This window comes from Apodemus sylvaticus, chromosome 1, assembly GCF_947179515.1.
Source record: "Apodemus sylvaticus chromosome 1, mApoSyl1.1, whole genome shotgun sequence".
NCBI lineage: Eukaryota > Metazoa > Chordata > Mammalia > Rodentia > Muridae > Apodemus > Apodemus sylvaticus.
This window is the reverse complement of record NC_067472.1, coordinates 201,667,214-201,680,849: the sequence shown is the minus strand read 5'-3', so window position 1 is coordinate 201,680,849 and position 13,636 is coordinate 201,667,214. Positions and strand designations below refer to the sequence as shown.

At 55.8% G+C, this 13,636-nt stretch overlaps 1 protein-coding gene across 1 annotated transcript in view; it reads right to left on the bottom strand.

Annotated features, from left to right (window-relative positions):
* Nucleotides 1–3,687: 3,687 nt before the first annotated feature.
* The window catches only part of Clptm1 (CLPTM1 regulator of GABA type A receptor forward trafficking), a 31,967-nt gene continuing 22,018 nt past the window's right edge, over nucleotides 3,688–13,636 (bottom strand). The window contains exons 5-14 of the mRNA XM_052171416.1: nucleotides 12,953–13,070; nucleotides 9,358–9,443; nucleotides 8,595–8,715; nucleotides 7,972–8,216; nucleotides 7,506–7,599; nucleotides 6,041–6,231; nucleotides 5,689–5,784; nucleotides 5,258–5,393; nucleotides 4,489–4,656; nucleotides 3,688–4,400 (exon numbers count right to left, since the gene is read on the bottom strand). Coding sequence (XP_052027376.1) covers nucleotides 4,129–4,400; nucleotides 4,489–4,656; nucleotides 5,258–5,393; nucleotides 5,689–5,784; nucleotides 6,041–6,231; nucleotides 7,506–7,599; nucleotides 7,972–8,216; nucleotides 8,595–8,715; nucleotides 9,358–9,443; nucleotides 12,953–13,070 — 1,527 coding nt within the window. The 3' untranslated portion in view covers nucleotides 3,688–4,128. The remainder of the gene's footprint in view (nucleotides 4,401–4,488; nucleotides 4,657–5,257; nucleotides 5,394–5,688; nucleotides 5,785–6,040; nucleotides 6,232–7,505; nucleotides 7,600–7,971; nucleotides 8,217–8,594; nucleotides 8,716–9,357; nucleotides 9,444–12,952; nucleotides 13,071–13,636) is intronic.

Below are 13,636 nucleotides of genomic sequence, written 5' to 3'. Positions count from 1 at the left end.
GCACTCCTAAAAACAGGCCCACTTTTTACTCCAGAGGCAGAAAACTGCAGCAGTGAATGAAGTGGCACCGGTAGCCGGTCAGTGGTAGTGCACACCTTTAATCCTAGCACTTGGAAGGCAGGAGGATTTCTGAGTTTGAGGCCAGCTGGTCTACAGAGTGAGTTCCAGGACAGCCGGGGCTACACAGAGAAATGCTGTCTCCAAAAAACAAAAAGACAAAAAAAAAAAAAAAAAAAAAAAAAGAAAGAAAGAAAAAGAAAGAAAAAGAGAGAAACAGACAGACAGAGGAAGGAAGGAAGGAAGGAGGGAAGGAAGGAAGGAAGGAAGGAAGGAAGGAAGGAAGGAAGGAAGGAGTGGCACCAGTAACTACTGTTTTGTTTTTTTTGTTTTTTTGTTTTTTTTTTTTGGATTTGTTTTGTTCGAGATAGGGTTTCTCTGTGTAGCCCTGGCTGTCCTGGAGCTCACTCTGTAGACCAGGCTGGCCTCGAACTCAGAAATCCGAGTGTCTCTGCCTCCCAAGTGCTGGGATTACAGGCGTGCACCACCACCACCCTGCTTTTCCAGTAACTACTATTACACAGCAAAAAGCATTGTTTTGGTTTTGCTATGTAGCTCTGGCTGGCATTAAATTCCTGACTATCCACCTGCCTCAGTCTTCGGAATGTTGGGGATCTCAGGCACCTACCATCATGCCCAGCTCAGAGCAAACCTTTTGTTTGTTTGTTTGTAGACAGGGTTTCTCTGTGTAGCCCTGGCTGTCCTGGAACTCACTCTGTAGATCAGGCTGGCCTCGAACTCAGAGATCCGCTTGCCTCTGCCTCCCAAGTGCTGGGATTAAAGGCATGCACCACAGAGCAAACCTTTTCTTGCAACGAAAGACATTAGGCTCAGGCTCTGAAAATTAAATGGTCTTAATTTTCAAATGTGCCATCTTACATAAACAGCCAAGGACCAGAAACAAGGTGTGGCTGTGTTCTATTAGAACATAATTTGATAAATATGGGAATGGGAATATCATGTAAATTTCACACTGAGCCATATATTTTTTCATTTTGTACCAGATTGGTACTGTGCCAGTGTAGTAGGCAAGTCCGAGAGTAGACATCTCCCACAGAATAAACCTCCTCACCAGGCTCACCAGGCACACATGTGCCAGTCACTGCTTCCCTTTAGACTTCCCGACTGTAGTGCTGAGGATGTGGCTTGTGATAGAGTTGTGTGTGCAGCACCTATGAGATTCCAGGTTGTATTCTCAGCAGCACACAAAAGATGTCGTAGCCACAATATGCCTGTTCTGGAGAAGCAGAGGCAGGAGATTCACTGACGAGTGGTGAGTTCCACTATATAGCAGGCCCTTGTCTCAATACAAACAAAACAAAACAAAACAGGGGGAAAACAAGAAAAAAATGAGGGATGTGTGTGTGGCTTAGCGGTAAAGCAGCCGCCTAGCATGTAAGAGCACCAGGTTGATGGCCGGGGTCTGAGACAGGACTATGAACTCAAAAGCAAACCTGAAAGCCAGGCATGATGGCTCACACCAGTAACTTCAACACTTGAAAAGCTGAGGCAGGAGATCACCATTGAGTTCTAGGCCAGTCTAGACTACTTATAGCAAGACCCTGCCTCAAAAGACTAGCACTCTCTCTCAAGAGAGTTGTAACTGGGAGGTCCTGAATCAGATATCCTGTGTTCAAATCCTAGGTTCTTGGGACAGCTATGCAATCCCAGGAGACTGATTTCCCCACTCTGGATCTGTTTCCCCTGACAGGAACCTTAACAGGACGGCCCTGAGGACACGGGAGGTGGGCTCCCTGACTTTTCTTCCATGCACCTGCACTACTCAAACACTGTTAGCTGGCTACATAGACCAGGCTGGCCTCTGACTCCTGAGGACCATGATTAAATGTGTGATCCCGTGGCCAGCTAGAAAAAAAATCTGAGTTTCTCATCTTGAGGTACAGAAAAACATCACAAACTTCAAAGAGCTGTTGTGAACACACACACACACACACACTCACACACACACACAGAGTGCAATGGTGCTGGACACTGTTCTTAAAGTTGGGGATGGTACACGATGCATTCATGGTGTTTTCCATTTTTATTCTTTCAAACAAGGTGTTAAATAGCCTCTAGCCATGAAGATGACCTTGATGTCCTGATCCTTCTGCAGCCACCTGCGAGGTGCCAGGATTACAAGTGTGCGCCAGTATGCCAAGTCTTGTTTGGTAGCCCAGGCTAGCTGAAAGTTTTAAAATCTCCTGTACTGCCCTTTCAACACCAAGCATGAGGTATGGCCACTGTGCCCAACAGTGCCTGGAGTTCTGCCAGGCTGTGAGTTCCGTATGGCTGCTACGGAATGTCAGCCTGCTGTGCACGCAAACTGTCCTGTGCTGTGCTGTCTGCCTGTACTGACCATCCGCTAGCATCCAGCGAGGGCTCTGGCTATGTCCGGATGTGTGTGAAAGCCAACGGCACCACAGTGGCTAGGACACAACCGCTGGGAAGACGAGAGCCATGCTTTCACAGGCCTTGGTCCAGGGGGTCCAGTGTCCTTCCGTGATGTTCCAGTGGGCAGAGCCTCAGGACTAGGTGAGGGCTGCCTGGGAAACTTCAACTGTATCCTCCAGGGACTGGGTCCCAGGAAGGACTTGAGAGACTGGGGCTAGAGCGGAGGCTGTGGCAGAGCAGGAGACAAAAGCTTTGGGGACGGCAGCAGCTCCCTGGGGATTACCAGTTAGCTGTCTACTCTTCTGAGAACACTGGGCAGCAGGTGGAGGGGAGCCCATCATGGAGAGCAGGTCAGACACAACACCCACCCTGTGAGGCACTACCCCTGCTTGACTCAGTGGGAAGAAGTAGGTGGCACCTGCAGGAACCCTGGGTGGCCCAGTGCCTCCCCCTCGCAGCATGGCTGACCCCAGTCTGGGACGGCATCGTGAGTAGCCCAATGGCCGTCTCTCTCCTAGAGTATGTAAGCAGCCCCTGCCCCTGGTAGTGACAGCTGGTTGGGCTGGAGACCAGCACTGTAGAGGGGCGCAATGGCACCCAAGGCTTTTCTGCTCCCTGTGGCCCAGCTAAGTGCACACAGGCCCCACTTCTCCACTGAGGAGTCTAAGCAGGGTGTGTCCTTAGAGGTAGCCTGGGGACTCAAGGGCAGATTGGGCAGTGTCTGGTGTTTCAGGCCCTGCCTCGTGGCAGGTAGCTGCACAGAAACCCCAGTTGCTTTCACCCAACAGCCCCGTAGGAGTCTAAGATGATGGAAGTGCTTTGGGAGGCCACTTTTGAGGCAGTTATGTTTGGGGATGTGTGCCAGAGTGTGCTGGGGGAGGTCAGACAACACTATAGTTGCTTCTCTCCTGCCTCTGTGTGTGGTTTGGTGATCAACTCAGGTTGTGTGGCCTTGTAGCACAACCGAAGTGCAAAGTCAGGTTGTCAGGGTTGCGCGGCAAATACCTTCACCCACTGAGCCACCTTGCAAGCCTCTGCCATCTCTCTAAGTTAGCTCTTCTGACTTGTAGGCATGCACCCCACTAATGGTTTTATGCAGCCCAGGGTTAGTCCAGGGTATTAAATGCTGAACCACCCAAGACTCCACTCCCGTCATCACCTCCAGGCAGGTCTCTTGAAGCCCCAAGGCAGCTGCGCAGTGCGCCAGGCAGGCAGAGGAGGCGCGGTGGCTGAGCCTAAGTTAAACACCCATATGAATTTATTAAATCCAGACTGTGTTAAAGGGCGGCGGTCTGGGAGCAGGGTGGTCAGGGGATGAGGGACAAGATGATGGAGGACCACAGGCATCCCACAGGGGAGCCCTGGCCCCTTCCCCGCCTGGCCCACCCTCGGCGCCATATTGGCTTCACCATGATTCCCGATGGTACTGGGCTGGCAGGGCGAGATGTCTGCGAACACGTAAGGACAGACGGATAAACAGACGACAGACGGGGCCTCCACATACACAGCCAGCCCCGGCCTGCCTGGCCCCATCTCACACACTGGGCCCTGGCCCTGGGGGCCTCCTGCCGCCCCGGCCTGATCTGTCCAGGAAGAGGGCGACAGGAAGGGTAAGGGAGGGGCCCGGGAGGTGGGTGGTGGTCAGTCACCAGGAGCAGATAAGGAGGACTGCAGTGGCTAATCCTTTTTCTTGTCCTCTGCTGGCTTTGGAGGGGCTTCCTGGGGCTGGCTGGCAGTGCAGGCCCCAGGCGTGGCCTCTGGGACTGTGGAGGCATCCTCTCCGGTAACAGCTGTGCTGGGCGCAAGTGTGAGAGCCCCTGCTGCAGTGGACGCCTGGGCCCCGGACGCCGCTGCTGCGACATCCTCTCCACTCATACCGAACTCGTTCACACGGGTGGGGTCGACGCGGTAGATCCACCGTTGGTAGAGGTAGATGAAGAAAACCACATCTGGGGGAAGGGACCGTGTGAGGGAGATGGCCCACCTGTGAGATGAGGCTCCTCCCGGCCCACTGTGCCCAAGTCCTCTGGGCCTTACCGTCCCGCAGGCAGCCAATCCGGTACATGACAGGCATCTTGATGACAAAGGCAAACAAGTCGTCAATGAACGTGTTGAGGGCCTTGTAGGTGAGCATTCGCCATGGCAGATGCGCCACGGACTTGAGCTTGTAGTTGATGAAGAGCTGCGGTGTCATGGTGATGAAGCCTTCGGGAAGACAAGGGTACCGTGACCAGCTGCCCGGCTCACGCTGCTCCTCTGGCCCAGCCCACCACGGATCTCTGCATTCTGGTCCCACTGTTATGCTATAGCTCCGGATGGCCGTGATCTCAGATATCCAATCCCAGATTCCCAGTTTCAAGCATCCCCAGATCTCCATGTTGTGTCTCCTGGTCAGGTCTGGGGACTGACGGCCAAGTGCCTGTGCTCAGAATGGCTCCTGAACCCCATCTCAGTGCGCCTCTACTGCTCTGCCCCGCCTGCACTCTGTCCTCACTGAGCGCCTGCCTTCTCTCTGCACTTCAGGATCTCCACAACACATGCCTTCCTTCTGTAGACCTGGCCAGAGCACCCTTCCTGCTCCCTGTCCCCATGGCCACTCACTCTGGGTGGGCACTGTCTGGAAGCTGGCGAGTCCCTGGACAGGGCTAGGCTGCTGTGCCCGCTGAGGCACAGAGCATGGGCCTCGGGGGGTCTGCGGGCACAGGCCCTCAAGGCGGGGCAAGGCCAGGCCGGGCAGCCAGCCCCAAGGCTGTGGCCTGGGCCTGGAACAGTGGGTGTGTCCCCCGGCGGGGAGCTGGACACTCACCGAAGGTCAGCAGGAACCCGTAGAGCATGCCGAGCACCCAGGAGTACCAGCCCTTGTGCTCCAGGTACAGAAGGCTGTAGACGGCATAGCAGCCCAGCAGGGGAAAGAGGATCCAGGACAGGTACCGGAACGCCATCTGTGGGGCCGGGCGGGGTGGGTTGGGGGTCACAGAACAGGCCGGTTCTGCAGGCCCTGTTCTGTTTCTCCTCCTTGTCCCCATCCACCCACACCTGGACCAGTGGGCTAGGTCAGGGGAATTTCCAGGTGGCTCTGAGAACTCTGGACTTGGCCAGGAAGTAGATACGGCAGGCGGAGAACACAGGGTGTGACACGGGTCTGACAGGAATACTGGCAGACAAGGCCCATGGCCCAGCCTGTCCTGATGAGTTTGGGTGTTTGGAGACCACCCCAGGGCCATGGGGGTCACTCACGTCATCATATACTTTCGTCGAAGACTCAATGTAGGTGGATTTGTCTTTGAAGGTTGGGTAAGGGAAGATTCCTGCCACTCTATGCTCCCGGTCCAGCTGTAAAGGGAAAGCCAAGGTCAGCTGGGACCCGGCTCCTGCCACTCCCCAGCCAGAACCAGCCCCTGCCCTTCCTCACTCTTCCCAGTTCCCCTGCCCTAATGTGACCCCAAAAAATCCCCTACTGTGAAAATCCCCTAGGTCCTGAGAGCTAGGCAGGCATTGGGAAACCCCCAGAGACCAAGGCAGGTCCTGGCTAAGCAAGCGACCCCCTTCCCACCCTGCAAGTCCCACAGCGACACAGTGCTTGACTCACCCGGACGTCCATGACCTTGGTAATCTTCCAGAGGTCGATGAGGACCCCAATGAAGACGCTGACCTGTACCACAAAGTTGGTCTCATTGTCCAGGATGTAAAGAAGAACCACAAAGGACTGGAAAACGCCAAAGAAGACGGAGCGCACAGACAACCCCTCCAGGGACTGACGGCTGTTCCAGAACTGAATGTCTGCAGAGGATGTGGGCACAGGTGGTCAGCAGCTTTTCCTGGGCTGCACTTTCTCCCACAAAAGCAGAGGGCACACAGGCCCTTGTCCATGGTCATATGAGACAGGGACACCAGTTCCCTGGGCTGGTCACTTGGGCACTGAGGGTCAGCAGGTGCTGGGGAAGCAGCTTAGCTAGGGCACAGTTGGGCTGTACAGCTTTGCCTGACAGAGCCTGGGCACACACCAGATCAGCATCACAATGCCATCCTACCTCCCCTAGACAGGAGGACCCAGGGTGTGTGCTTGGGGACCTTTCTTCTGGCCTCCTACTCAAACTGTGAGCTCTCCATGGGGTGCAGACAAGCCCTGGTCTTTGGTCTCCATGTGCATTACCCCGGGGACCCTGCTATTTTCTGGTCTCCCTGGCCCTGACTTCCGGAGGTCAAGCTGTCCCACAAGCATTCAGGCTCAGGAGCATGGGCCCTGGCCCACACGCGCCAACCTGCGGCGCGGCCTTAGCACACCCCACTCACAAGGTTGTCATCCAAGCCCCAAGATGGTGGGGAAGGGTCTGTAGACGGGACTCTGGAAGCCTAGTGGACAGAATCCCTTCCTGGATGGGGGTGGGGGGCCTGGCATAGGGGCAAAGCCCAGCTCACACTTGCTGGCTTTCATGTGTGGCAAGACTTGCTCCTCACTAATCTCTGGCTGGGAACAGACCCAGCACCCCACACAAGGGAAGCCAGCTCAGCAGAGCATGGCTTTCTAGGAGGGCCACACTGAGGACCCCTCAAGGCTTCTCTTCTGAATGCAGCCTCCATTCAGTATCAGCATGACAGAGGTGTCCATCACTCCTGCCAATTCCAGGAGCTTCAGGGAGCCTTCCAAACCCCTCAGGAAGGGCCAGCAGCCTGGAGGCTGACAGCACAGTCGGAAGGACTGCAGTAGCAGAGCTGCACAGTTGCAGGCCTGCCTCTACCTCAGTCCTGGAGCTGAATGCAGCCATGGGTTGTAGCAGAACTGGGCAGCTGCAGCTGGGGCCTCCCATCAGGCAGGAGCTGGAGCGGCCCCGGGGCTTCCCTTTCTCTGGCTCTGGAGTTCCCCACCCTGCTTCCTGGTGGTGCCAGCCTGGCCTCGGCCCAGCACCTCCCTCAGTTCTGTGCCCAGTGGGGGTCACTGTCCCTCCTCAGGCCTCCAGGCCTCTAGAGTACAGAGACCCCAGGCACGGAGAGGAAGTAGGGAACAGATTATTTCCTCCACTGGTTGCCTCAGTGTCCCAGGCCGCCATGCCTACCATTTTTGAAAGCCAGGAACTCGAAGACACTGTGGACAATGGAGACGATGATGGTGAGGGCCAGAAGATACGGGCTGGTCTCCAGCAGGGCGACCTGGGGAGAGAGCCTGTGAGCACTGCTCGGGCCCTGCTGTGGCACCGCATTTCCAAGAGCCATTTTTCCTAATGTCCCTTGGAATACCAAGCAGGATCTGGTAAGGCCTCTACAGACTGCTCTAGTGACCGTCAGAGAGGGAGTGTGTGTGTCACAGGCAAGAGGCAAACAGGAGACAGTAAAGGAGTCACGTCAGGAGCCAGGTCCCCACGGTGAGCTAGGGTTAGGGACTCACTTCCTGTCCACTGCTTGGGGGGATGAACCAGGCAGCTGTGGAAGTGTCTGGAGGAGTGTTGGGTGGTCCCCACGCCCCTCAGCCTGTGGAGCGTTGGGTGGTCTCCCATGTCCCTCAGCCCGCGGCCGCCCACACACCTTCACTGAGTCCTGCTCCTCGTCCGATTGCTCGTACAGCTCGTCACCTAAGAAGTTCCAGGGTGACTTGGTACTCTGTGCGGCATAGAGTTGCCAGCGCCATAGTGACAGTGGGCAGAAGGACACACGTAGTGGCAGGCTGGCCAGGCTCTCGTTAATAGGGTAGTAATCCTTCTGCAGGTTCCAGTAGTCATTGAAATAGATGATGGGATAGTAGTCGCCACTCACGGCATCGAACTTCACATCTGTGGGCATACGGGGCGGACACTGCTCAGCCTGGCCAAGACACCACACAGCATTTCTTGACTGTGCCGTGAGGAGCAGAAGGGTCCCAGGCCCTCAATGGAGAGGACTCCGTGGACGGCAAAGGGAGTGGCCGCTGAAGCTCGTCCCCAGCACAGCACTCTGCTCACACCCCAGCTCTACAGGAGCCAGTGAGGACCCAGGTGTGAGCTGACGCCAGATGCAGCCATTCCCACCACAGTGGCCAGTCCTTGGCTCAGGAAGAGTGTGGGGAGAGAGGACAGGACGAGGGTGGTTAGGGGGGTGTGGAACTAGCAGGGTCTCTCACAGATGGGGCTGGGGGACCAGGTCCCAGGCTCTGAGGTTCTGGCTCCACTTACATTGGTCCAGTGGGGGTGGTACACTGCCCTTCACCCATGGCGTGTGGTCATCCACGATGTTGATGGTGATGTTAGGGTGCCAGTGCGAGATTACTTCTACAGGGCCATAGTCCTCAGCCCTCTGTGGGGAGATGGAAATGAGCAGTAGGCCTAAGGCGGGTACAGACCCCATAAATACTGCTGCCTACACCCTCCATGAAGACTGAGGAAGACTGAGGCAGAAGACCAGCCACTGCAGCTATGGCCGGGAGGCGCACGCTGAGAGCCATCACCTACTAAGCCGGAGATGAGCCTGGGACTCGACCATCCCCACCTCCTCATCTGAAATAAGGACAGGCTTGTGGAGGCCGAGAAAGCACCTGGCACCCCTCTGAGTGGCCCCAGCTCACCCTAGGACCACGCCTCCTGCCCATCGCCACGGAGAGAGGTGAGCTCGTGGTCCTTAGAGAACGCCCTGGTCTGCTCAGCCCACAGGAGGCGCAGAGCCGACCAAGCCTCCCACTGCTCCAAGCCACTGCTCCAGCTCTGTGCCCGCTACATGGTGTCCAGCCAGCCTCTCCACCGGCTGCCTCTGGAACTTAGAGCCAGGGTCCCATGTGAAATGGGCTCCCCAGGGCAGCCTGGGCTGACCTGTCTGCAGTCTTCCTGCCACGGTGTTCTTGTCCCACACAATGGAAGTACACACGAGTGGCAGTCACTTGACCTGACCAAAACTTGTGCCAACGAGGTAATACCATGAGCCAACAACCCCACTTCTGTTTACCTTAATCATTTCCGGGTCAGCTTCTGTCTCTCCTGTCAGTAGGTTCTTGGTTTTCTGAAATCGCCTACGCTTGTATTTGTTGATCACTGTGGGCAGAGGGAGGGGGAGGTCTGTGAACACTGCCATCTCATCGTGGCTGTCCCGGCTTCCCTCTGATGATTACATCACTGGAGAAGCCTCAACCACCCCTAAATTTCAAGGAACTGCCACCCCACCTTTTTGTAGACGCACCACTTCTAGATTTATCCAGGCAGAAGGCAAAGACTCTCATTTCTAAAACTTGCTTGGCCACTCCCTAAGACAGCCAAGGACACACATTCACCTGGAACCCACACCCCAACATTGCTCCCTTCCTGCATGGCCGTGACCACGGCTTTTCTGAAACTGCACCTCACTCTACAACTTAGGCTGGACTACAGGCATGGGCCACCTCACTGGAGCTTGCCTCCCCAAGGAGGACACAGGCCCTCTCCTGGACAGTTGAATGCCATTGCAACACACACCCACCTGACTCCAAATTCACCTACGTGCTCTGAACCCCAGGCAGGGACAGCCACATATGGGATTAGAAAGCAGTTCCAAAGGAGGTCTGGTGCCAATCCCGTGAGAAGCCAGCACGGGAACCGACTCTGTGAACCCCCAGCCACAAGTGGGCTGACTTCCCCTTGCTAAGGTCAGGCTAGCCAGGGTTCCCACTACAGTGCCTGAGACAAGAGCAAAAAGTTGGCCACGCCTCCCAACGTGAATGTCACTAGCTCTTATTCATGTTAAGAAGGAAAACTGCCTCCCTTGCTGAACCTACTTCTGCAAAAGCCAGTAATCCCAAGTAGCTAATGGATACAAGTACTAACATACAGGCAAACACTCAAAACACATAAAATCAAATACTCTAACAAAACAAAGTAGCTTGGGAAGATGGCACAAGCTCTTAATCCCAGTATTCAAGAGGCGGAGGCAGAAATATCTGTGTGAGTTCAAGACCAGCCTGGTGAGTTATACAGGACAGCCAGGAAAGCAGACACCCTTTCTCAAAAAATAAAAAACAATTAAAATAATGATAAAATGAATTTAGGATTGTTGGTAGACAGAGCTCCTACTTAGAATTCCCTCACTGAGGAGCTTGGGGTATGGCCTAGAATCACCTCCCCAGGTGTCAGGGGTATGGCTCAGTGGTAGAGCCCCACCTAGAATCCCCCGGGGACAGGCCGGAGCGTGGCTCAGTGGTAGAGCCCTGCCTAGAATCCCCCAGTGAGGGGCTGGGGGCGTGGCTCAGTGGTAGAGCCCCACCTAGAATCCCCCGGGGACAGGCCGGAGCGTGGCTCAGTGGTAGAGCCCTGCCTAGAATCCCCCAGTGAGGGGCTGGGGGCGTGGCTCAGTGGTAGAGCCCCGCCTAGAATCCCCGGGGGACGGCCTGGAGCGTGGCTCAGTGGTAGAGCCCCTGCCTAGAATCCCCCAATGAGGGGCTGGGGGCGTGGCTCAGTGGTAGAGCCCCTGCCTAGAATCCCCCAGTGAGGGGCTGGGGGCGTGACTCAGTGGTAGAGCCCCTGCCTAGAATCCCCCAGTGAGGGGCTGGGGGCGTGGCTCAGTGGTACAGCCCCGCCTAGAATCCCCCAGTGAGGGCCTGGGGGCATGGCTCAGTGGTAGAGCCCCTGCCTAGAATCCCCCAGTGAGGGGCTGGGGGCGTGGCTCAGTGGTAGAGCCCCGCCTAGAATCCCCAGGGGACGGCCTGGAGCGTGGCTCAATGGTAGAGCCCCGCCTAGAATCTCCCAGTGAGGGGCTGGGGGCGTGTCTCACCCCGCCTACAATGTCCCTGTAAGAGGCCTGAGCACAGATGAAAGCACAGTCTCCTGTGTGAAAAGCCTTGGGTTCCACCAAGAGGCAAACAAAACCGAAATGGTCTGTGCTGCCGAGCTGCCCTATCCACCCCTACAAGGGAACAGGGAACTGGCCAACACCGAGCTCTGAGCTAAGATCATAGCTCTTGTCTCCTACAAGTGAAGGGAGGCCAGGGAATTGATGCCACTTCCTGGAACCTCAGTAAGTGCTGTGGAGAATGGGGATAAAGCCCACACTTCCTCACGGCCCACAGCATCACCGTCATCCCACTGTTCTCGGTGACTTACCTGGCACCTAGCCCACCTTGTGCGGCTGGGGTAGCAGGCACCGAGAGCTGCCTATCTCAGAGAGTAAGCTCCGGAGACAGCCTCCGAGAAGAGACGCACTGTCAACCTTCAGACTACAAGCAAGCACCAGCCAGGGCTGATGAAGACGGGACACAGACATGGTCACACGCACAAAACAGCACCCACACAATAACCTACAACCCTTCATAGCTCCACTTTCAGAGGATCCGACGTCCTCTGACCCTGCCATCACCAGCAATGTATATAGTGCACACACATATATGTAGGTATAACACGTACGCACATAAAATTAGACGGACAGACAGACAGACAGACTCTAATAGGAACTGCCCTTGCCCTATGGGAGCAGAGATGCCCTGTTCTGGGAGACCAAGCTTGTAAAGAAAGCTGCCCCATGCAGCATGGAGTCACAGAAGCCTTGAGTGAGATACACAGTCCACTCTGACACGTGTCTCCCCAAACAACGTGAAACGCCGTACTGAACCCCACGCTGCGATCATGACCTGCGGATTATTACTTTGCTTTGCCTTTCTCTCTGTGAGACGCACATGCCTCTCACAGAGTGGAGCGTGAGTGTGGGGTGTGGAGGCCTGAGAGACATCGGCTGCTTTTCTCTGTATACGGCCTGGAGTCTCCTCTGTATCCTAGGACAGCCCTGAGCTCACCATCCTCTTGCCTCCACCGACAAGTGCTGGGATCAGGCACTTACTGCCCGACGAAGCTCAGCACACGCCTTGCCATTACTATAATTAACCAAGCATCTTCTTTACCTCCCCACTAAGACTGTGCAGCAGCAGCTATAGGCCCCGCCCCATGGACGGTGCTGCATACATCACGGGCCGTTAGAGAAAAGAGGGCTGCTTTTTGTGGTCTTTCTCTCTTCTTTCTTTTCTTTTTTGGAGACGGGATCACACAGTCCAGCTGGCCCTGAATTCCCTGATCAGAGACCAAGGATGACCTTGAACGTCATGTCGTCCTCCACCCCGCCAATGCTGGGATCACAGGTGTGTATCACCTAACTGGTTCGCTGCTTAGGGGTCCAAGCCGGGGCTTCCTGCATGGCAATCGGGCAGTTTGCCCACTCTGTCAGACCCACGGCTCTATATCAAATTCTCCTCAGCTGCTTCTCCGAGCCAGCGAGCTCTGTGACTAACACCTTCCACTCGGTGAGCTAAGCTCCAACTGCTTTCTTACCTATTTGCTCTAAGAAGCCCAGGCTGGCTTCAAACTCAGGATCTGCCTCCGCCTCAGGCCCTCAGCGCCCTAGCTAGGACCCCAGCTTGCCTCGTACCCAGACTCTGCTCTCGCTAGCGGGCTCCTGGGTGTCCTGGAGCAGGTGACATGAGTGGGGCCAGGGCCTGTCTCATCAGTCCTGAGTCCAGAGCACAGGGCTCCTGCCTGCTCCACAAGACCTGAGCCAGCATGCCAAGAGCAGAAGGGAAGTCACTTACTCCGGGACATGTGGACCGTGGCGAGGCGGCGGTACAGGGCCTTCTGCCGGGGGTCTGGGTGGAAGCCACTCTTGGTGAAGTAGACATGGATATAGATGGAGCCATTCTGCTGTACACTCTGCAAAAGAAGGTGACTGGTGAGGGAGGCAGAGAGAATCCAAAGCCACATGTCACCCGCCGACAGTGGCTTCCACTTACTACCAACTCTCTAGCAGCTTACTGAGGACTCAAGACACAGAGGTCAGCGGACTGGCTCTGTCCCCAGTGCTGGAGTAAGACTGAAGACTGGGTGCAGCTCAACCGGATGTAGGCTATCCAGCACTGCAGCAAGGACCGCCCAGCCCTGCGCTAACAGGCCACGAAGCACACGTCTATGTCTACACTAATGAGTTCACAGCAAGAACCACCCAGCCCTGCACTAACAGGCCGCGAAGCACACGTCTATGTCTACACTAATGAGTTCACAGCAAGAACCACCCAGCCCTGCACTAACAGGCCGCGAAGCACACGTCTACACTAGTGAGTTCACAGCAAGAACCGCCCAGCCCTGCACTAACAGGCCGCGAAGCACACGTCTACACTAGTGAGTTCACAGCAAGAACCGCCCAGCCCTGCACTAACAGGCCGCGAAGCACACGTCTACACTAGTGAGTTCACAGGAAAGGCACTTGAGCCCTGCATCAC